This window comes from Loxodonta africana, chromosome 9, assembly GCF_030014295.1.
Source record: "Loxodonta africana isolate mLoxAfr1 chromosome 9, mLoxAfr1.hap2, whole genome shotgun sequence".
NCBI classification, from domain to species: Eukaryota; Metazoa; Chordata; class Mammalia; order Proboscidea; family Elephantidae; genus Loxodonta; species Loxodonta africana.
The window spans coordinates 45051134-45073413 of NC_087350.1; the positions used below are offsets into that span (position 1 = coordinate 45051134).

Sequence of the window (22280 nt, forward strand, 5' to 3'; positions counted from 1 at the left end):
AACACATGTAAAAAAAAATTCACTCTAGTTCCTTAATAGCATCAACTCTCCAGGGGTCGGTGTTCACAGTTTTAGTATCTTATAGATGTCACTTCTTTTTTTACAGTTTATTTGAATTGGGATCCAAAGGAGAAGCCCACATGGTGACTGGCTGAAGTCTCTTAAATCTCTTTAATCTTTAGATTCCCATCCATTTCTTTTCCCCTTGTTCTTTATTTGTTAAGAATCTAGGTTGTTACTTCTGGAGAGTCTCCCACAGTCTGGGTTTTGGTGACTATATCCCTGTGGTGGAGTTTCACATGTCCAGCTAGTTCAGTTTTCAGAAACAGCACGGATGGAGTGCCAACTCTATTCCAGGAACTTGATATATGCATTACTTCCTTACATCCCTGTCTCAATCCTGCATGGTAGGTCCAAGTTCTAGGCTGTTTCACAGATGAAGAAACTTGCTCCAGCCTGTCACTTTCCTAGCTCTTGTTCTTCTTTAACGCTGGCCATTCTTTTTTTTATTTTCCTACATTAAATTTAAAAAGGAAACCCTGGTGGTGTAGTAGTTAAGAGCTACAGCTGCTAGCCAAAAGGTCAGCAGTTTGAATCCACCAGGCACTCTTTGGAAACCCTACAGGGCAGTTCTACTTTGTCCTATAGGGTCACTATGAGTTGGAATTGATTTGACGGCAATGAGTTTTATGGGTTAAAACTAAAAAAATCATATATATATATTTTTAACCATTTGATTGAGATATAATTTGCATACCATGCAAAATGTACAAGTTTTAAGCGTATACTTCAATGGTTTTTGGTGGTGGAACCATCACCACAATTTAATTGTAGAACATTTCCATCGCCCTAAAAAGAAACCTCACTTCTCTCTGCTGTCGCTTCTCATTCCCATCCCCAATCCAAGACAACCACTAATCTACTTCTTGTCTCTAAGGATTTGCCTTTTCTGGACATTTCATAGACACGGACTCATACAATATGGGTTTTTTGTTTTTTTTTGTCTGGCTTCTTTCACTGAGCATAATGTCTTTGGGGTTCATCCATGTTGTAGTGTGGGTCAGAAGTTTGTCCTTTTTTATTGATGAATAGTGTTCCAACGTATGGACATGCCACATTTTGTTTATCCTTCTCTCACACTGTTTCATTGTGAAGTATTGTACGAGATTGCTTAAAATGTATAAAATCTCTAACAATGATAGTAAATCAAGCCCCTGTATGTTACTATACACACTACCCAGCTTAAGAAATGAAACTTTAACAGTACCTGGAGGCCACCTGGTACATTTTGCCCATCACCTCACCTGTATCAAAGGTCTGGCCCCAGCCTTTCCCCTTCAGGGATATTCCCTGGTCGACTCTCGCACCTACCACTGGAACTTATGAATCAAGCAGATCTGGATTCAAATAATAGCTCTCTTGCTGTGTGACCTTGGGCAAGTGAATTTATCTCTCTGAGCCTTTGTTTCTTGACCAGTAAAATGCAGATAATCAAGTCATCAGTGTCTGACACATACATAGTGGGCCCTCAAAACATATCAGTTCTCTCTCCTTTCCACTTCCCTTGGAGCACTTTGATTAAGGCTCAAAGTGATTGATTTCCTCCCTAAAGCTTTTTCTCACGCCTCACCCACCCCAGTGTCATCCCTCCTCCAAAACTGTACAAGTCATTCAGTGTGAGCTACTAATTGTTATCATGAATTGTATACTTTTCCCCTCCTGTATATAAGTCTTATCTACTGAATTTGGGTGTAAGTTCTTGAAAGCCAGAACTGTGTCTTTGATCGCTTTTGTATCCTCCAGCTGAATATTGTACAAGTCATTAAAAAGTAAAGTTGGTTGTGAAATCTATCAATAATGTGGAAAATTAATTATGCTGGTATGGTAAGTGTAAAAATTAAACAAACGTGCAGGTACACAATGTAAACAAATTATGTTACACGCATGAAGATAAATGTCCATCTGAAAAAGTGACTATCAGGAAATACATCACAATATTAATAATATTTGATTATGATACTGGATTCAGAAATGATGTTTTTCCTTTATTTTCCAAAGTTTCTGTAATCTCAATATTCCTGTACGAAGATACTCTGCACCCCAGTAAATGGTGGCCCCATCCATGCCCCAATATCAATTTGCATTTCAAGATGGACTTGAAGGCTAAAAACATTCCTAGAAAGAGATCTGCAATATTACCAGTGACCTGGATTTCAGACATACCCAGTCTCATCTGGTTGTCTGAGAGCAACCACATGGAAGTCTCATAGTCAGGGCATGGAGGACCAATGGAATCTTCCTTGAGAGAAGGCAGTCAGTCCCAATGAGCTGACCACTGCAGTAGGGACTGAGAGCTGGAGGGTGAGGTGGTTCTAGGAAAGCTGGGGCCTGTTAGTTGAAGCCATAGCCAACCCAGCCAATTTGGCAGTACCTGCATGCCCATGTGGAGAGATGCTGTGTATGTGAAAAACTAAGAATTCTAACATCTTGGGGCCCAAGCAACCCTTGTATAGATGTACTTCTATCTATGAAGGAGGTTCAGATTTACCCTCTCCCTGTAAATAATAGAAAACTGAATGAAACACAGGGAACAACACTTTTCAGATATTCAATAACAAGCAACACAAGACAGTGATTCCTGAGAAAGGGAAACAAACAAGGTGAGCCCTACCATCACCTGGCTTTTTGCCTGGAAGTAATTCCCAAACTGCAGAACGTGGAGGGGAAACTTAAAGAATCTAGTGATTTTCCTGAACGGAGGAGACAGAGATGAAATTTGGGGAGGCCAAGGCAGCTGGAATTTATGAGACTAACTACCAGAAAGGATTCAGCTATTAACAGAAAGAACACCAGCAATCTACATAGGTGTACACTTGAGTCTTTGGCTGGTTGCCAATCTCCGCAAGTGTAGAATGAAATCCTGTGAGACGAGACAAGAAAAAAAAAATTACTGTGAAGCTCCACAGGACTGGGAATTATTTAAGTTTTCCCCAGTTAGACTTGGCGAGACCTCACTGAATATAAGAGGCATTAAGTAGGAACCCCAGAAGGTCCAAACCTTAGAAGTAGAGCCAAATTAGTCCTAGAATAAACACTTCTTTAGACATGCCCTAAATGAGATTAAAAACAAAACTTGAATGGATCAAACTAATTCACAGATAATGGAACTGCCTTTCAAAAAGAGTTCAATACTCTTTAAAGGAATACAAGAAAATCCAGCAATCAACAATGTAAAATTTACAATGTCTGGTATTCAATTTAAAAAATGATATACATACAAAGAAGCAGGAAATGTAACCTATAGCCAGGAGAAAAATCCATCAATAGAAACAGACCCTGAAGTGGCAGAGGTGATGGAATTAACAGGAATGGACATTAAAGCAACCATTATAAATATACTCCACTTGCTCAAGGATGTAAAGAAAAACAAAAGCACTATAAGGAGTGAAACAGGACATACAAAAATGACCCATCTAGGAGGCGGAGCCAAGATGGCGGACTAGCCAGTTGCTTCCGGCGATCCCTCTTACAACAAAGACCGGAAAAATCAAGTGAAACGATTATATTTATGACAAGCTAGGAGTCCTGAACATCAAAGGCAAAGTTAGAAAATGGACTGAGTGGCAGGGGGAGAGAGAGGCAGTTCAATAGCAGAGAGGAGTTGCCGGACCTGAATTGCTGAGATCCCTCAGGCACCACTCCCGGGAGTGGCTGCAATGGGCTGGTAGTAGCTTTCAGCCACAGTTTCCTCAGGGAGACGTAACCAGCTGCACAGCCTACTCACACCTCTGGAACCAGAGAAGAATGGGGCTCTCAGCAAAAGCTAAGTACTTGCATATATTTTCCCATGCTCCCCTGCCCCCAAGCCAGCTTCAGTGGCTGTTGATTTCCCTGGGCCTGAGATAGGCCCATTTGAGCACCCTGAGCCATGCTCCCGGCCTTGGAGAAGGAATAAACTCATATCAGGGGGAAAAGACAATTTGCCAGCTCCACTAACTGGGGGAGCTCAGGACCCAAGTGGCTCCTGTCCAGGCATAAACGGTCTATGGACTTTGAATGCCTTTCCCCCCTGCACGGACCTGTGTGGGCCTATTTCAGGGGAAAAGACCTTTGCTGGCAGAATGAAACTGTTTAAGCTGTGAGGTGGAGAGTTGAGTGTTTGATATTGGACACCACTTTGCCTATTAAACAGGGTCCTCACCTACCCACATCAGGGGCCTAAGGACTACTGGCTCCATTCAGGTCACCCAGCCACCCGCTACAGGGGTCCAGGGATAACCGGTACCTCCCAGCCCTTACAACCAGAAGCATTGGGTACCCATGGTACCTCTGCAGAACCCACCTACCTGTATGCTTTAGGGAACAGGGACATGATTTTCTCAGACCCCTGCCTTGTTCAGAGTGTGACCCCCTGCTGCAATCAGATACCAGTACCTACACCAAACACCCCTGCCCCTCTAAGACTGTTTGACAGACACTGTATCACACACTTGATGACCAGCTACCTGGACACCTGAGCTGAATCCACATAAGAAAAATGAATGAACTCATAAGCTCCTATACCTGATAACATCTCTACCATCTGGTGACAGGACGTCAGAGCTCCAAAGGTGAAAATGATTAAGCTAGCTCACTCAAGCAACCCATTTGGGCAAATCAAAACAAAACAAAGCAAGAAACTAAGATACTGTAAGCAAACATAAAATAAACTAATATAATAACTTATAGATGGCTTGGAGACAACAGTCAATACCAAACCGCATAAAGAAACAGACCGTGATCGCTTCAACAAGCTCTCATCACAGAGAATCAAAGGATCTGGATGAAGGTAACTCCCTGGAATTACTGGATGCAAGACACAAAAGATTAATATACAGAACTCTTCAAGACATCAGAAAGGAGATCAGGCAATACACAGAACAAGCCAAGGCACACACAGATAAAACAGTTGAAGAAATTAAAAAGGTTATTCAAGAACATAAGGAAAAATTTAATAAGCTGCAAGAATCCGTAGAGAGACAGCAATCAGAAATTCAGAAGATTAACAAAAAATTACAGAAGTAGAAAACTCAGTAGAAAGTCAGAGAAGCAGAATCCAGCAAGTGGAAGGCAGAATTAGTGACCTTGAAGGTAAAGTACTTGGGACCAATATATTTGAAGAAAAATCAGATAAAAGAGTTAAAAAAAAAAAAAAAAGAATCCTTAAGAATCATGTGAGATTCTATCAAGAGGAATAACCTATGAGTGATTACAGTACCAGAGCAGGGAGGCATAACAGAAAATACACAGAGAATTATTGAAGATTTGTTGGCAGAAAACTTCCCTGGTATTGTGAAAGATGAGAAGATATCTATCCAAGATGCTCATCGAACTCCACATAAAGTAGATGTTAAAAGAAAGTCACCAAGACATATTATAATCAAACTTGCCAAAACCAAAGATAAAGAGAGAATTTTAAGAGCAGCTAGGGATGAACGAAAAGTCACCTAGAAAGGACAGTCAATAAGAATAAGCTTGTGCTACTCGGCAGAAAACATGCAGGCAAGAAGGCAATAGGATGACTTATATAAAGCACTGAAGGAAAAAAATTGCCAGCCAAGTATCACATATTCAGCAAAACTGTCTCTCAAATATGAAGGTAAAATTAGGACATTTCCAGATAAACAGAAGTTTAGGGAATTTGTAAAAACCAAACCCAAACTACAATAAATACTAGAGGGTGTTCTTTGGTTAGAAAATCAATAATATCAGGTATCAACCCAAGACTAGAACACTGGACAGAGCAATCAGATATTAACCCAAACAGGGAAATCACAAAAATAAATCAAGATTAAAAGATTAAAAAACACTCAAAACATGGAAACACTCATGATATTATGTAAAAGAAGACATTAAAATAATAAAGAGAGACTAAGAAATGTAGCCATAGATCTTTCATATGGAGAGGAAGACAAGGCGATATAAAGAAGTAAAAGTTAGGTTTAAACTCAGAAAAATAGGGGTAAATATTAAGGTAGCCACAAAGGAGACTATCCTACTCATCAAAATAAAATACAAGAAAAAAATAGAGACTCAGTAGAAACAAAATCAACAACAACAAATAAGAGGAAAAGAAAATATAAAAAGATAAACTACACCACACAAAAAATTAAGTGGGAAAAAGAAACTGTCAATGACACAGAAAAAAAGGCATCAAAATGACAGGACCAAACTCATACATATCCATAATTGCACTGAAGGTAAATGGACTAAATGCACCGATAAAGAGACAGAGTGGCAGAATGAATAAAAAAACATGATCCGTCTATATGCTGCCTACAAGAGACACACCTTAGATTTAGAGACACAAACAAATGAAAACTCAAAGGATGGAAAAAAATATATCAAGCAAACAAAAACCAAAAAAGAGCAGGAGTGGCAATATTAATTTTTGACAAAATAGACTTTAAAGTTAAATCCACCACAAAGGATAAGGAAGGACACTATATAATTATTAAAGAGACAACATACCAGGAGGATAGAACCATATTAAATATTTATGCACCCAATAACAGGGCTGCAAGATACATAAGACAAACTGTAACAGCATTGAAAAGTGAGATAGACAGCTCTACAATTATAGTAGGAGACTTCAACACACCACTTTCAGTGAAGGACAGGACATTCAGAAAGAAGCTCAATGACGACACGGAAGATCTAAATGCCACAGTCAACCGACTTGACCTTATAGACATATAAAGAGCACCCCACCCGACAGCAGCCAAATATACTTTCTTTTCTAGTGCACATGGAACATTCTCTAGAATAGACCACATATTAGGTTATAAAACAAGCCTTAGCAGAATCTAAAACATCGAAATATTACAAAGCATCTTCTCTGACCATAAGGCCATAAAAGTAGAAATCAATAACAGAAAAAGCAGGGAAGAGAAATTGAACGCTTGGAAACTGAGCAATACCCTGCTCAGAAAAGACTGGGTTATAGAAGACATCAAGGATGGAATACAGAAATCTATAGAATCCAATGAAAATGAAAACTCTTCCTATCAGAACCTTTGGGACACGGTGAAAGCAGCGCTCAGAGGTCAATTTATTTCAATAAATGCACACATACAAAAAGAAGAAAGGGCCAAAATCAAAGAATTATCCCTACAACTTTAACAAATAGAAAGAGAGCAACAAAAGAAACCCTCAGGCACCAGAGAAAACAAATAATAAAAATTAGAGCAGAGCTAAATGAAATAGAAAACAGAAAAACAATTGAAAGAGTTAACAAAGCCAAAAGCTTGTTCTCTGAAAAAATTAACAAAATTGATAAACCATTGGCCAAACTGACAAAAGAAAAACAGGAGAGGAAGCAAATAACCCGAATAAGAAATGAGATGGGCGATATTACAACAGACCGAACTTAAATTGAAAGAATCATATCAAATTACTATGAAAAATTGTACTCTAACAAATTTGAAAACCTAGAAGAAATGGATGAATTCCTAGAAACACACCACCTACCTAAACTAACACAAACAGAGGTAGAACAACTAAATAGACCCATAACAAAAGAAGAGATTGAAAAGGTAATCAAAAAACTCCCAACAAAAAAAGCCTTGGCCTGGGCGGCTTCACTGCAGAGTTCTACCAAACTCTCAGAGAAGAGTTAACACCACTACTATTAAAGGTATTTCAGAACATAGAAAAGGACGGAATACTCCCAAACTCATTCTATGAAGCCAGCATATCCCTGATACCAAAACCAGGTAAAGACACCACACACACAAAAATTACAGACGTGTATTCCTCATGAACTTAGATGCAAAAATCCTCAACAAAATTCTAGCCAATAGAATTCAACACCATGTCAAAAAAATAATTCACCATGACCAAGTCGGATTCATAGCAGGTAGGCAGGGATGGTTCAACATTAGGAAAACAATTAAAGTAATCCATCATGTAAAACAAAAGACAAGAACCACATGATTTTATCAATCAATGCAGAAAAGGCATTTGATAAAGTTCAACACCCATTCATGACAAAAACTCTCAGCAAAATAGGAATAGAAAGAAAATTCCTCAACATAATAAAGGGCATTTATACAAAGCCAACGGCCAACATCATCCTAAATGGAGAGAGTCTGATAGCATTCCCCTTGAGATCGGGAACCAGACAAGGATGCTGTTTATCACACTCTTATTCAACATTGTGCTGGAGGTCCTAGCCAGAGCAATTAGGCTAGATAAAGAAATAAATGGCATCCAGACTGGCAAGGAAGAAATAAAATTATCTCTATTTGCAGATGACGTGATCTCATACACAGAAAACCCTAAAGAATCCTCAAGAAAACTACTGAAACTAATAGAAGTGTTCAGCAGAGTATCGAAGATAAACATGCAAAAATCAGTTGGATTCCTCTACACCAACAAAAAGAACATCGAAGAGGAAATCACCAAATCAATACCATTTACAGTAGCTCCCAAGAAGATAAAATACTTAGGATTAATTCTTACCAGAGATATAAAAGACCTATACATAGAAAACTACAATACAGCACTGCAAGAAACCAAAAGAGACCTACACACGTGTAAAAACATACCTTGTTCATGGATAGGAAGACTTAACATTGTAAAAATGTCTATTTTATCAAAAGCATTCTGTAGATACAATGCAATTCTGATCCAAATTCCACGCACATTTTTTAAAATAATTTTTATTGAGCTTTAAGTGAATGTTTACAAATCAAGTCAGTCTGTCACACATAAGCATATATACACCTTATTCCATATTCCCACTTATTCTCCCCTTAATGAGTCAGCCCTTCCAGTCTCTCCTTTCGTGACAATTTTGCCAGTTTCTAACCCTCTCTACCCTCCTATCTCCCCTCCAGACAGGAGATGCCAACACAGTCTCAAGTGTCCACCTGATACAAGTAGCTCACTCTTCATCAGCATCTCTCTCCCACCCATTGTCCAGTCCCTTCCATGTCTGATGAGTTGCCTTCGGGAATGGTTCCTGTCCTGGGCCAACAGAAGGTTTGGGGACCATGACTGCCGGGATTCCTCTAGTCTCAGTCAGACCATTAAGTCTGGTCTTTTTATGAGAATTTCCACTCACATTTTTTAATGAGATGGAGAAACAAATCACCAACTTCATATGGAAGGGAAAGAGGCCCTGGATAAGTAAAACATTATTGAAAAAGAAGAAGAAAGTGGGAGGCCTCACTCTACCTGATATTAGAACCTATTATACCACCACCGTAGTTAAAGCGGCCTGGTATTGGTACAACAACAGATAGGTAGACCAATGGAACAGAATTGAGAATCCAGACATAAATACATCCACATATGAGTTGCTGATATTTGACAAAGGCCCAAAGTCAGTTAAATGGGGAAAAGACAGTCTTTTTAACAAATGGTGCTGGTATATCTGGATGTCCATCTGCAAAAAAATGAAACAAGACCCATACCTCACACCATGCACAAAAACTAACTCGAAATGGATCAAAACCTAAATATAAAATCAAAAATGATAAAGATCATGGAAGAAAAAATAGGGACAATGCTAGGAGCCCTAATACATGGCATGAAGAGTATATAAAACATTACTAACAGATAACTGGGAAGAGAACCAGATAACTGGGAGCTCCTAAAAATCAAACACCTATGCTTATCCAAAGACTTCACCAAAAGAGTAAAAAGATTACTTACGGACCGGGAAAAAGTTTTTAGCTATGACATTTCCAATCTGCGTCTGATCTCTAAAATCTACATGATACTGCAAAAACTCAACTACAAAAAGACAAATAACCCAATTAAAAAATGGGCAAAGGACATGAACAGACACTTCACTAAAGAAGACATTCAGGTAGCTAACAGATACATGAGGAAATGCTCATGATCATTAGCCATTAGAGAAATGCAAATCGAAACTACTACAAGATTCCATCTCACTCCAACAAGGCTGGCATTAATCCAAAAAAACACAAAGTAATAAATGTTGGAGAGGTTGTGGAGAGACTGGAACACTTATACACTGCTGGTAGGAATGTAAAATGGCACAACCACTTTGGAAATTGATTTGGTCCTTCCTTAAAAAACTAGAAATAAAACTACCATACGATCCAGGAACCCCGCTCCTTGGAATATATCCTAGAGAAATAAGAGCCTTTACACAAAGAGATATATGCACACCCATGTCCGTTGCAGCATTGTTTACAATAGCAAAAAGATGGAAGCAACCAAGTAGCCCATCAACAGATGAATGGATAAATAAATTATGGTATATTCACACAATGGAATATTACTCATCGGGAAAGAACAGTGATGAATCTGTGAAACATTTCATAACATGGAGGAATCTGAAAGGCATTATGCTGAGTGAAATTAGTCAGTTGCAAAAGGACAAATATTGTATAAGACCACTATTATAAGAACTCAAGAAATAGTTTAAACAGAGAAAAGAATATTCTTTGATGGTTACAAGAGGGTAGAGGGAGGGAGGGAGAGAGGGAGGGAGGGAGGGAAGGAGGGAAGGAGGAAGGGAGGGAGAGGGTTCTCACTAATTAGATAGTAGATAAGAACTATTTTAGGTAAAGGGAAAGACAACACACAATACAGGAGAGGTCAGCACAACTGGACTAAACCAAAAGCAAAGAAGTTTCCTGAATAAACTGAAAACTTCGAAGGCCAGCATAGCAGGGGCGGCGGTTTGGGGACCATGGTTTCAGGGGACATCTAAGTCAATTGGCATAATAAAATCTATTAAGAAAACATTCCACACCCCACTTTGGAGAGTGGCGTCTAGGGTCTTAAACACTAGCAAGCAGCCATCTAAGATACATCAGTTGGTCTCAAGCCACCTGGAACAAAGGAGAATGAAGTACATCAAAGACACAAGGTAATTATGAGCCCAAGAGGCAGAAAGGGCCACGTAAACCAGAGGCTACATCATCCTGAGACCAGGAGAACTAGATGGTGCCCAACTACAACCGAAGACTACCCTGTCAGGGAACACAAAAGAGAACCCCTGAGGGAGCAGGAGAGCAGTGGGATGCGGTCCCCAAATTCTCACAAAAAGACCAGACTTAATGGTCTGACTGAGACTAGAAGGACCCCAGAGGTCATGGTCCCCAGACCTTCCATTAGCCCAAGACAGGAATCATTCCCAAAGCCAACTCTTCAGGCAGGGATTGGACTGCACTATGGGACAGAAAATGATACAGGGGAATAATGAGCTTCTTGGATCAAGCAGACACATGAGACTATGTTGGCATCTCCTGTCTGAAGGGGAGATGAGTGGGTAGAGGGGGTCAGTAGCTGACTGAATGAACACAAAAAGAGAGAGTGGAGGGAAGGGGTGCGCTGTCTCATTAGTGGGGAGAACAGTTAGGAGTATATAGAAAGTGTTTATACATTTTTGTATGACAGTCCTACTTGATTTGTAAGTTTTCACTTAAAGCACACACACACAAAAAAAGACCCATCTAGAGATGGAAAAAAAAAAAAAAGATATCTGACATGAAAACTATAGTTGGTGAGATTAATAGCAGATTAGACAGTGCAGAAGAAAAGATCAGTGATCTTGAAGACACAGCCATCACTACTGATCTCATGAACATTAAAAGGACAATAAAGGAATATTATGAATAATTCTATGTCCACAAAATTTGATAACTTAGATGAAATGGACTAACTGGACTCAACCAATTTATTGTGCTGGAGGTCATATGATTGTGTACAATTACTGAAATTTACTACTCTACAGAAAAAATGAATGATTTAAATTTTGTGTGAATTATACCTTAATAAAGCTATTTTTAAAAAGCATACAGATATTAAAGGCACAATGTATACAGAAGAGCAAAGAATTACAGCAGACTTCATTTCAGAAACTATGTAAGATACAAGACAATAAAGTGACATCTTTAAAGCACAGGAAGAAAAAAAATCAACCTAGAATTCCATATTCAGTGAAACTCTGTCTTAAAACTGAAGGTAACACAATGTTTTCAGATAAACAAAAGCTGAAAGGATTCATCGTCAAAAGACCTACACTATATGGAATATTTTTTTAAAAGTTATTCAGGAAGAAGAAAAATGATAGAAACTTGGATCTATACAGTGGAATGAAGAGCTCCAGGAATATACGGATGAATGTAAAACACATTCTTTTCTCATTTTTAATTTTTTAAAAATGGTGTTTGGACTCTAAAGCAAAAATGGGGCCCCGGTGGTGCAGTGGTTAAGCATTTGGCTGCTAACCAAAAGGTCAGGAGTTCGAATCCACCAACAGCTCCTTGGAAACCCTATGGGGCAGTTCTACCCTGTCCTAAGGGTTGCTGTGAGTCAGTATTGACTTGATGGCAATGAGTTTGGTTTTTGGGTTTTAAAGCAGAAATAATAACAGAGAAATAGACAAATCTTCTACTATAGTTGGAAACTTTAACACTCCTCCATCAGTAATTGGCAGATTCAGGAGGTAAAAAATCAGTAAGGGTGTAATTGCTGAACAGTGCCATCAATTAACTGGATCTAATAGACACTTAGGAAACCCTGGTGGCATAGTGGTTAAGTGCTACGGCTGCTAACCAACAGGTCAGCAGTTCAAATCTGCCAGGCACTCCTTGGAAACTCTATGGGGCAGTTCTACCCTGTCCCACAGAGTCACTATGAGTTGGAATCGACTCCACGCAGTAGGTTTAATAGACACTTAAGGAGCCCTGGTGGCACAGTTGTTAAAGCACTTGGCTGCTAATCAAAAGGCTGACGGTTTGAACCCACCAGCCGTTCAGTGAGAGAAAGATGTGGCAGTCTGCTCTCATAAAGATTACAGCCTTGGAAACCTTATGGGGCAGTTCTACTCTGTCCTATAGGGTCGCTAGGAGTCGGAGTCGACTCAATGGCAATAGGTTTAATAAACATTGATAGAATTCTTCATCCAACAACAACAACATACGCATTCTCTCCAAGCTCACCAGGAACATTCACCAGGATAGACCACATTCTGGACCATAAAACACACCTTAACAAATTTAGAAGAATAGAAATCATGCCAGGTATGCTGTCAGACCACAGTGGAATTAAACTAGAAATCAATAACAGAAAGATAGCTGGAAAACCCCGAAATACTTAGCAATTAAATAATACATTTCTAAATAACACACAGATCAAAGAAGTCTTGAAAGAAATTAAAAAATATCTTGAACTGAATAAAAATGAAAATACAACTTATAAAACTTTGTGGGATTCATCAAAAGCACTGCTTAGAGTGAAATTTACAAAACTGAATGTATACTGTGTACAGTAAAGCCTGCGAAAGCTGGAACCTGTGTAAGGTGGAAATCTGTTAGAGAAAGAAAATACAAATATTTTCCACTGATAGCAGCAAAAGAGTGGTAAGACTGTACCCTGTCAAAGGGGGAGAACTTTCAAGACCTGGAAAAAAAGAGGCAGTCCTGTTGAGTTCTGGCTTTCACAGGCTTCGCTGTGTTAGAAGAGAGATCTAAAATCAATAAACTAAACTTTACTAAGTAAAGTATTATAATGAAATGTGCAAAAACCTGGAGATAGAAAACCAAAAGAGAAGAACCCACTTGGCACTTCTCAAGCTGAAAGAACTGAAGAAAACATTCAAGCTTCAAGTTGCAATAGTCAAGGATTCTATGGGGAAGATACTAAATGACGTAGGAAGCATCAAAAGAAGATGAAAGGAAGACAATCACTGTACCACAAAGAACTGGTGGACATTCAATCATTTCAGGAAGTAGCAGATGATCAAGAACTGATGGTACTGAAGGAACAGGTCCAAGCTATAGTGAAGGCATTGGCAAAAAACAAGGCTCCAGAAATTGATGGAATATCAACTGAGATGTTTTAACACACAGATACAGCACTGGAAGTGCTCATCTGTCTACGCCAAGAAATCTGGAAGAGAGCTACCTAGCCAACAGACAGAAAGAGATCCATATTTGTACCCATTCCAAAGAAAGGAGAGCAAACAGAATGAAGAAGTTATTGAACAATATCGTTAATATCACACACAAGTTAAATTTTGCTGAAAATCATTTAAAAGCGTTTGCAGCAGTACGTTGACAAGGAACTGCCAGAAATTCAAGTCAGATTCAGAAGGGGGCTGATACCTGCTGAAGTCAGATATATTATGGCTGAAAGCAAATAATACCAGAAAGATGTTTACTTGTGTTTTAATGACTATGCAAAGGCATTTGACTGTGTGGGTCATAACAAATTATGGATAACATTGCAAAGAATGAGAATTCCAGAACACTTAATTGTGCTCATGAGGAACCTGTACTTAGATCAAGAGGCAGGCATTCGAACAGAACAAGGGGATGCTGTGTGGTTTAAAGTCAGAAAAGGTGTGCATCAGGGTTATATCCTTTCCCCATACTTAATCTGTATGCTAAGCAAATAATCTGAGAAGCTGGACTCTATGAAGAAGAACGGGGCATCAGGATAGGAGGAAGACTCATTAACAACCTGTGTATGCAGATGACACAACCTTGCTTGCTGAAACGGAAGAGGACTTGAAGTACTTACTGATGAAGATCAAAGACCACAGCCTTCAGTATGGATTACACGTCAACATAAAGAAAACAAAAATCCTCACAATAGGACCAATAAGCAGCATCATGATAAACAGAGATGATATTGAAGTTGTAAAGGATTTCATTTTACTTGGATTCACAATTAATTCCCACGGAAGCAGCAGTCAAGAAATCAAAAGACGCATTGCATTAGGCAAATCTGCTGCAAAGGGTCTCTTTAAAGTGTTAAAAAGCAAAGGTGTCACTCTGAGGACTAAGGTGTGCCTGACCCAAGCCATGGTGTTTTCAACGGCCTCATATGCACGTGAAAGCTGGACAATGAATAAGGGAGACCGAAGAATTGACGCCTTTGAATTATGGTATCAGCAAAGAATATTGAATATACCATGGACTGCCAGAAGAATGAAAAAATCTGTCTTGGAAGAAGTACAGCCAGAATGCTCCTTGGAAGCGAAGATGGTGAGACTTGATCTCACATCCTTTGGACATGTTATCAGGAAGGATCAGAGGGACCAGTCCCTGGAGAAGGACATGATGCTTGGTAGAGTAGAAGGTCAGTGAAAAAGAGGAAGACCCTCAGTGAGATGGACTGACATAGTGGCTGCAACAATGAGCTCAAGCATAACGACGATTGTGAGGATGGTGTAGGACGGGGCAGTATTCCATTCTGTTGTGCATAGGGTTGCTGTGAATCAGAACTGACTCGACAGCATCTAACGACAACAGAATTCCACCTTAGGAAACTAGGAGAGAAGAGTGAATTAAATTCAAAGTAAGCAAAAGAAAAGAAATAAGAAAAATCAGCTGAATTTAATAAAAATAAAAACAGGAAAACGATAGAATCAATGAAACCAAAAGCTAGTTCTTTGAAAAGATTAATAATTTGCTAAACTTCTAGCCAGGATAACCAAGAAAAAGAGTGAAAACGGTTCAAATACTAATATCAGAAATGAAAGGGGCCATCACTACTGATCCCGTGGATATTAAAAAGATAGTAAGGGAATATTAGGAACAACTCTATGCCCACAGATATGATAATTTAGGTGAAATGGACCAATTTATTGAAAGATACAATTTACCAAAACTCACACAAGGAGAACTAGATAATCCGAATAGGCCTGTATTAAAAAAATTGAATCAATAATTAACAACCTTTCAATATAGAAAGCACCAGGCTCAGATGGTTTCACTGGTGAATTCTACCAAACATTTAAGGAACAAATGGTACCAATTCTCTGCACTTGATTTCAGAAAATAGAAGCAGAAGGAACACAGCTTATTCTATGAGACCAGCATTACCCTACCAAAAAACCAGACAAAGACAGTACAAAAAGGAAAACTGCAGAACAATACCTGTCATGAACATCAACAAAATATTAACAAATCAAATCCAACAATGTATAAAAAGAATTATATACCACAACCAGGTAGGATTTATTCCAGGTATGCAAGACTGGTACAACATTTAAAAATCAGTTTATGCAATCCATCGTATCAATAGGCTGAAGAAGAAAAATCATATGATTACATCAATATATGCATAAGGGTAGTAATAACGTATTGTGGGGTTTTGTAAAAGTAATATACATGGCAGCAATGACACAAAGTTAAAAGTTCAAAGGTTGTGCAGCAAGATTGTTACATAACACACAAAGTGGTATATTAATTGAAAGTAGATTGTGGTAAGTTAAAGATGCATATTGTAGGCCCTAGAAAAGCCACTAAAAAAGAAATACAGCAGTAAACCAGTCACAGAAACTCAATATATTAAAAAAAAAGAAAGCAGGAAAATGATTTAGAACCTGGACAGAACTAAATCCCTAAGTGGGGAAATGTTAAGTAAAGTTAGGAGATATCAGTATAATGAATATTACGCAGTTGTTGAAATTGCTTGTTGTTGTTTGTTGATTTTGACTCATAGTGGCCCTTGTAAGAGTAGAACTGCCCAATAGCGTTTTCTTGGCTGCAATCTTTTTTGTTATGTTTTGTGTTTTGGTAAAACCAAAACCAAACGCAGTGCCGTCGAGTCGATTCCGACTCATATTGATTATTAAGAGATTCCACCACATTATAAAATTTATTCTTGATTTTAAATGAGAATAGTTGACTTGGAAACTATGAAAGAGTACTGATACTTCGTTTTAAATTGTCTTACCATCTTACTACAAGCAGAAACCATCATCATGCAATCTTTATGGAAGCAGATCGCCAGGTCTTTCTTGCATGGAGCTGCTGGGTGGAATTGAACCATCAACCTTTTGGTTAGCAGCTGAGTGCTTAACCGTTGCACCACCAGGCCTCCTTGAAATTGCTTCTGAAGTTTTTAATGACATAGGAAACCATTTATGATAAAAATATAATGTTAAAATTTCAAAAACAGAGTGCAACATTGTATTTCCATCTAAAAGAAACCAAACCAAACCCATTGCCCTCGAGTCAGGTCCAACTCAAAGCGACCTTATAGGACAGGGTAGAACTGCCCCATAGAGTTTCCAAGGAGCGCCTGGTGGGTTTGAACTGCCGACCTTTTGGCTAGCAGCCGTGGCACTTAACCACTACACCCCCAGGGTTTCCATTTAAGTAACGGCAAAAATATAAGCATAGAAAAATATGATCAAAAGAAAATATACCAGATATAAGCAGCTGTAGCACTTAACCACTATGCCACCAGTGTTTCTGGTGGGATAAAGAGCGATAGTTATTTCTATAACATTTTTTGCTGTTGCCTAATTTTTAAAAGAAAAAAAAATCAATTAAGACACAGTTGATTACAATAGTTAAGAACATAAACACACAAGGTCTTTGGGGTCGGCCAGGTCAGGGCTTGACTCTTGGCTTGCCACTTGCTAGTTGTGTGACCTTTGGCAAATCAATTTCTTTGTACCTTGGTTGCCTCTCTGTAAAATGGAGATCAAAGTGTCTACCTCATGGAGTGCTGTTTTGAGGATTCAATGAGATAATGCTAATAAAGTGTGTGGTGAAGTATTTGGCACAAAATTAATATTCATTGAGTAATTATTACTATTATTACCATGTATATTTAGAACTTTCATAATCAGAAAACAAGAAGTTTTATTGAAGGCAAATATGACCTTTTAAAGAAGCCCTCAATAACCAAGGCAGGGTGCAACACTGTATTTCCATCTAAAAAAAACCAAACCAAACCAGATCAAGTTCTGGGTCTAGAACTAGGGCAAAGCCCAGAGAAATCAGCATTCAGACCTTCCTAGTAAAGATACTTTTGGTTTCCAACAGCAAAACTCCCTTCAGAAGCTTAAGCTCTAAACGGCAATTTGTTATAAGAAACCAGGGTGTCTCGGGGAGTCCAGGTCATGAAGTGCCACCAGCTTTCATGACGCTTTCAGAATGGGAACTGGGACTCTAAACATGTAATCCACTCTTTATCTCCTCTCCTCTGCTTCTCTGCCTGCATCCTTCTTCTCCCTCTCTGCAGATTGTTCTCTGCTTCTGCACGTACCTGGCAAGGCATCACGCCTAAATTTACTTGTCCTCAGTTCTGACCATTTGCTGAAGATTAATTAAAAAAAAAAAAAAAAAAAAATCCAAATCCCCATAGTGAGACTCTGATTGGACCAGCTAAGGTCAGGTGACCAGTCATAGTCTGCTCAGATATGAGCAAGGGAGAGGGGGTCACAGTAAAACATGGCCCCTTTGGGCCCTGGTTTGTGGATTAGCGATACAGAGAACTTTGTAGCCTGGGCAGACACACCTCCCCTCAAAAATGCCCACTATATCCTGTGTCTGTTCATTTCTCCTCTCTGCACAGGCTTCTCTTCTTACTCGGAGTTCTTCGCCCTCCACAATTTAGGCTTAGGAAACCCTAGTGGTGTACTGGTTAAGTGTTATGGCTGCCAGCCAAAAGGTCTGCAGTTTGAATCCCCCAGGGACTCCTTGGAAACCCTATGGGGCAGTTCTACTCTGTCCTTGTAGGGCTGCTACGAGTTGGAATTGACTCGATGGCAGCGGGTTTGGTTTTTTGGTTTAGTCCACTCAGCTGTGGTGGGGAAGCATCGTGTGGTCAGTTGTGGCCTCCATATCCAGGAGTTCTGTGTAGACTATGGGTAAAATCAGTGCCCAGAGAAAGGGCTGTGGGCAGAGCACGTTCCTCAAGCATGTCACCTAAATTCTCTTTGGCTTCCTGTTGGTAACAAAACCCCAGGCCGACCCAGGTGGGCACTTCTGAATTCCAAGTTCTTGCTGGAGGAGAGAGGGGTTGACTTTTCCAGATGAAATAGGTTCTCTGGCAAAAGGTGGCCTTCGGCAGCACTTAAATCACAAAGCACAAAGGTTGAGCTAAGAAAAGCGTGATTGACTACACACGTGTGCGCACACGCACACACACGCACTCACCCCACAGGAATAAAGAAACAAAAGGCTAATGTATCCTTTTTTTAATTGTCATTTTACCGCTCTGCACTGCAGCCACCCCCACTCTTCCTTTGGTGACCACTTTTACAGGCTGGGGTGGGGGAGGACAGGGAACAAAGCTGGGGTCTGGCGGCCCCAAGATGCTCGGAGCCTGAGCCGGGGAGAACAAGTCACAATTACAAATTATCACAACAATTAGAGCTTGTACTTGGGAAATTGGCAAAGTAAGGAGGCCTCAGCTCCTCATTGTCAGCCGGTCTATTTCGTGGTGACCTTGCTCTGGAGACGATGATATTCCTTCAGCCTGTAAACCAGGTTCAAAACAAAGAAAAATGTAAATTAACAATAACAACATGCCCTCCATTCAATTAATTCAGGCAGGAGCGGGGTGGCGGGGGGCAGCTGTTTGTTAAGATGTGTGTGAAGTTGTCTTTATTTTCCTTCCTCTCTTCCCTCTGCCGCCCTGGCCCCTCCTGCCCTCTAATCAGGATAATGTAATTAATTTATCGTAGGGAGAAAACATTGCTTGTCATTGTCGAAGACAAAGCGGTTAACTGGCAATGGGAGAAATGAAGGGGCCATTATGAAAACACGGTGTGTTCTGGGCCATTTAAAAGGCTTTATAGAGCCATAAGATACAAACAGAGGGGCAGGAGGCGGGAGGTTGGTGGTGACTGTGGGCAGGAGAGTGTCCAGGGCATTCTGGATGGATTCCGTGTCTCTGGGGCTGGGGTGGCTCCAGACACAGAGGCTGGCTCTGGGAGAAGATGGTGGCTTTGTGCTTAGGGCATGCTGTCAGGGAGGGGAGAGCAACTTGCATCTTCCCAACTCCAAGCCCCATGAGAAAGAAGTTGGCGATTAAGAACCCAGAGCTGACTGACAGGGCTGCAGGACTCAGCTCCCCAGCTTCCTAGCTTGTGACCTCAGGTAAGTTACTCAACCAGTCTGGGCCTGTTTCTACAGCTGCAAATTTGTATAAGAATTAAATGAGACAACTTAAGGGAGGGCCTAGAAGTGGCTTAGTCCATGGTAGCTGCTGGTAATGACCTGGATTGCCCTTGTACATGCCATCCCCAGGCCATGCCAAGTTGGACCGCTTGCTGCTGGGCACTGAGGCAGGTACTGTTAACATCCCCACTTTGTGACTTTCAGATGTTCAGAGGGGGTTGAGGGAATACTGCAGAGTCAAGACTTGAACCCGGGTCTGAGCGGCCACAGAGTATGTGTCCCACCCTGCTGGGCTCTGGAGATCCACATGGCTAGGATGGTTTCCAGCTAGACCTGCAGCTCTTGTGTGGTGAGAGGAAGGCATGAGCTGAATGAAGTGACCTCTTGAGGCTCCTCTCCACTACCTGGCCACTTCTATTTCTAATCTGCCCAGGAAAAGGGCTCACATACAGGGGCCCCTATGGTTGGAGAGGGTAAGAATGAGTGTCAGAGGCAAAGGACAGGATCCAGGAACTTGGGATTCAAATGCCCAGGACCCTCTGCTCCTTATGGCTGTTGAGAGCACTCCTTCTGGCCCCACTGAGCTTGGGAGCAGGCTGAGGATGCTGTGGGCGATGGACAGGAAGGTGGGCTTGTCTAAGACTGAGCAGCGGTCAGAGCCTGTTCCCCACATCTGAGGATCTAAGGGTCCATCAGGGCCCAGAGGGTCTCACCTGAGGGAGTTGATGTTGATGAAACCGGTGGCATCGATCGGCTCATAATCACCCTGTACATTCATGCTGCAAGGAGAGAGCAGAAGCCTGTCAGCATGACCCATGGCCTTGCTCTCTGCTATGGAGGGACCGCTAGGGCTAGGCACAGCTCCTTACAAGTACCCAGGGCATTTCCTCTCCCTGTGTTGATCCAAATCCTCCCTGCACTTTGAATTCCATTTGATGGAATTGGACAGATCCAATTCAGGGAGCCCCTTACTCTGGACCGGGTACCTTGCTAGAGGCTGGAGAGCTAGACTGGCATGGCCCTGCCTCCAAGGAGAGCACAGTCACCTCTTCCCTGCTACATAAGTAAGGGGAGGCTGGGAGTAGCGGCCCCGGCTCGACCAGTACTTGTGTTTAGCTGCCATGGAGTCTGCCCCTGACCCATGGGGACCCCATGCACAATGGAACAAAATGCTGCCTGATCCTGTACCATCCCCATGATCACTTGTGGGTCAGATGGTTGTTATCCATAGGGTTTTCACTGGCTCATTTTTGGATGTGGATTGCCAGGCCTTTTTTCCTAGTCTGTCTTAGTCTAGAAGCTTGGCTGAAACGCGTTCAGCATCACAGCAGCACAAAAGCCTCCACTGATAGACAGGTAGTGGCTGCATTTATGAGGTGCATCGGCTGGGAACTGAACTCAGTTCTCTAAATGAGAAGGTGAGAATCCTACTGCTGAACCACCATTACCCAGCATCAGCCGATACTAGCTGGGTGAAATCCTCCTATGAACCAGAGTGCTCTGTCCGAGCCAGCCCCATCCTTGGGGCTATGGTGGGGCTTGAAGAGGAGTGGCCATGAACAGCTGATGATGTCCAGTGGCCCAAAGGCCCAGGAAGCAAAGAACCACGCATGGGAACAGCCTTGGGTTGGACAGACAGCTTTTCTCATACTTCAGCCTCCAGCATTCACGGCAAGATTTGGCCGCTAAGTCTCCTTTCATCTTTTTGTCCAACCAGTCAGACTGTCTAATCTGTCCTTGAACCCCAGCACCCAGCACATACACACCAGCTGGTTGTGAAAAGTGCTTGGTCCGTGGCTGCTATACTCAAATGAACATATCTTTTTCCTCTATAGTTTCCACATTTCTGGATTCGCCCACCTTCATCTTTTGGGCTGTTCTCATTTAGCTGCCCTTCCAAGCTCTTCTCAACCACAGCAGAGTCATTCAAGTCCCATAGACTTGGGTATGGATCCCAGCTCCACTACCATAAATCTTACGGCAATATTCACCCTTGGAGCCTCAGTCTCCTCATCTGTGAAATGGGGCCAGTGATAGTTGGCTCTTAAAGTTATTATTGGCTCCACATGAAATAATGTAGATATTTAGCTCCTGACACATGGCAAGCACTCAATTTTACTAATATTATTCATCCTTCACTGTTTCACTTATTTATTAAGCACCTACTGCCTGCCAGGCAGGGAGCCCTGGTGATGCCACAGTTAAGCACTTGGCTGCTAACCAAAAGGTTGGTCGTTTGAATCTATCCAGCAGCTCTGTGGGAGAAAGACCTACAGGGAAGTTCTACTGTGTCGCATAGGGTTGGTGTTGGTCAAAATGGACTTGATGGTACTTAAAAACAATGACAAAAATCTGCCAGGCACTGTGCCAGGTACTGAGGACACAGAG

The 22280-nt window shown here is 41.0% G+C and overlaps 1 protein-coding gene across 1 annotated transcript in view; it reads right to left on the reverse strand.

The window, feature by feature from the left end:
* Positions 1–18952: 18952 nt before the first annotated feature.
* Positions 18953–22280, reverse strand: part of ASS1 (argininosuccinate synthase 1) — a 54888-nt gene continuing 51560 nt past the window's right edge. Inside the window, exons 15-16 of the mRNA XM_003407571.4 lie at positions 20606–20671; positions 18953–19248 (exon numbers count right to left, since the gene is read on the reverse strand). Coding sequence (XP_003407619.1) covers positions 19203–19248; positions 20606–20671 — 112 coding nt within the window. The 3' untranslated portion in view covers positions 18953–19202. The remainder of the gene's footprint in view (positions 19249–20605; positions 20672–22280) is intronic.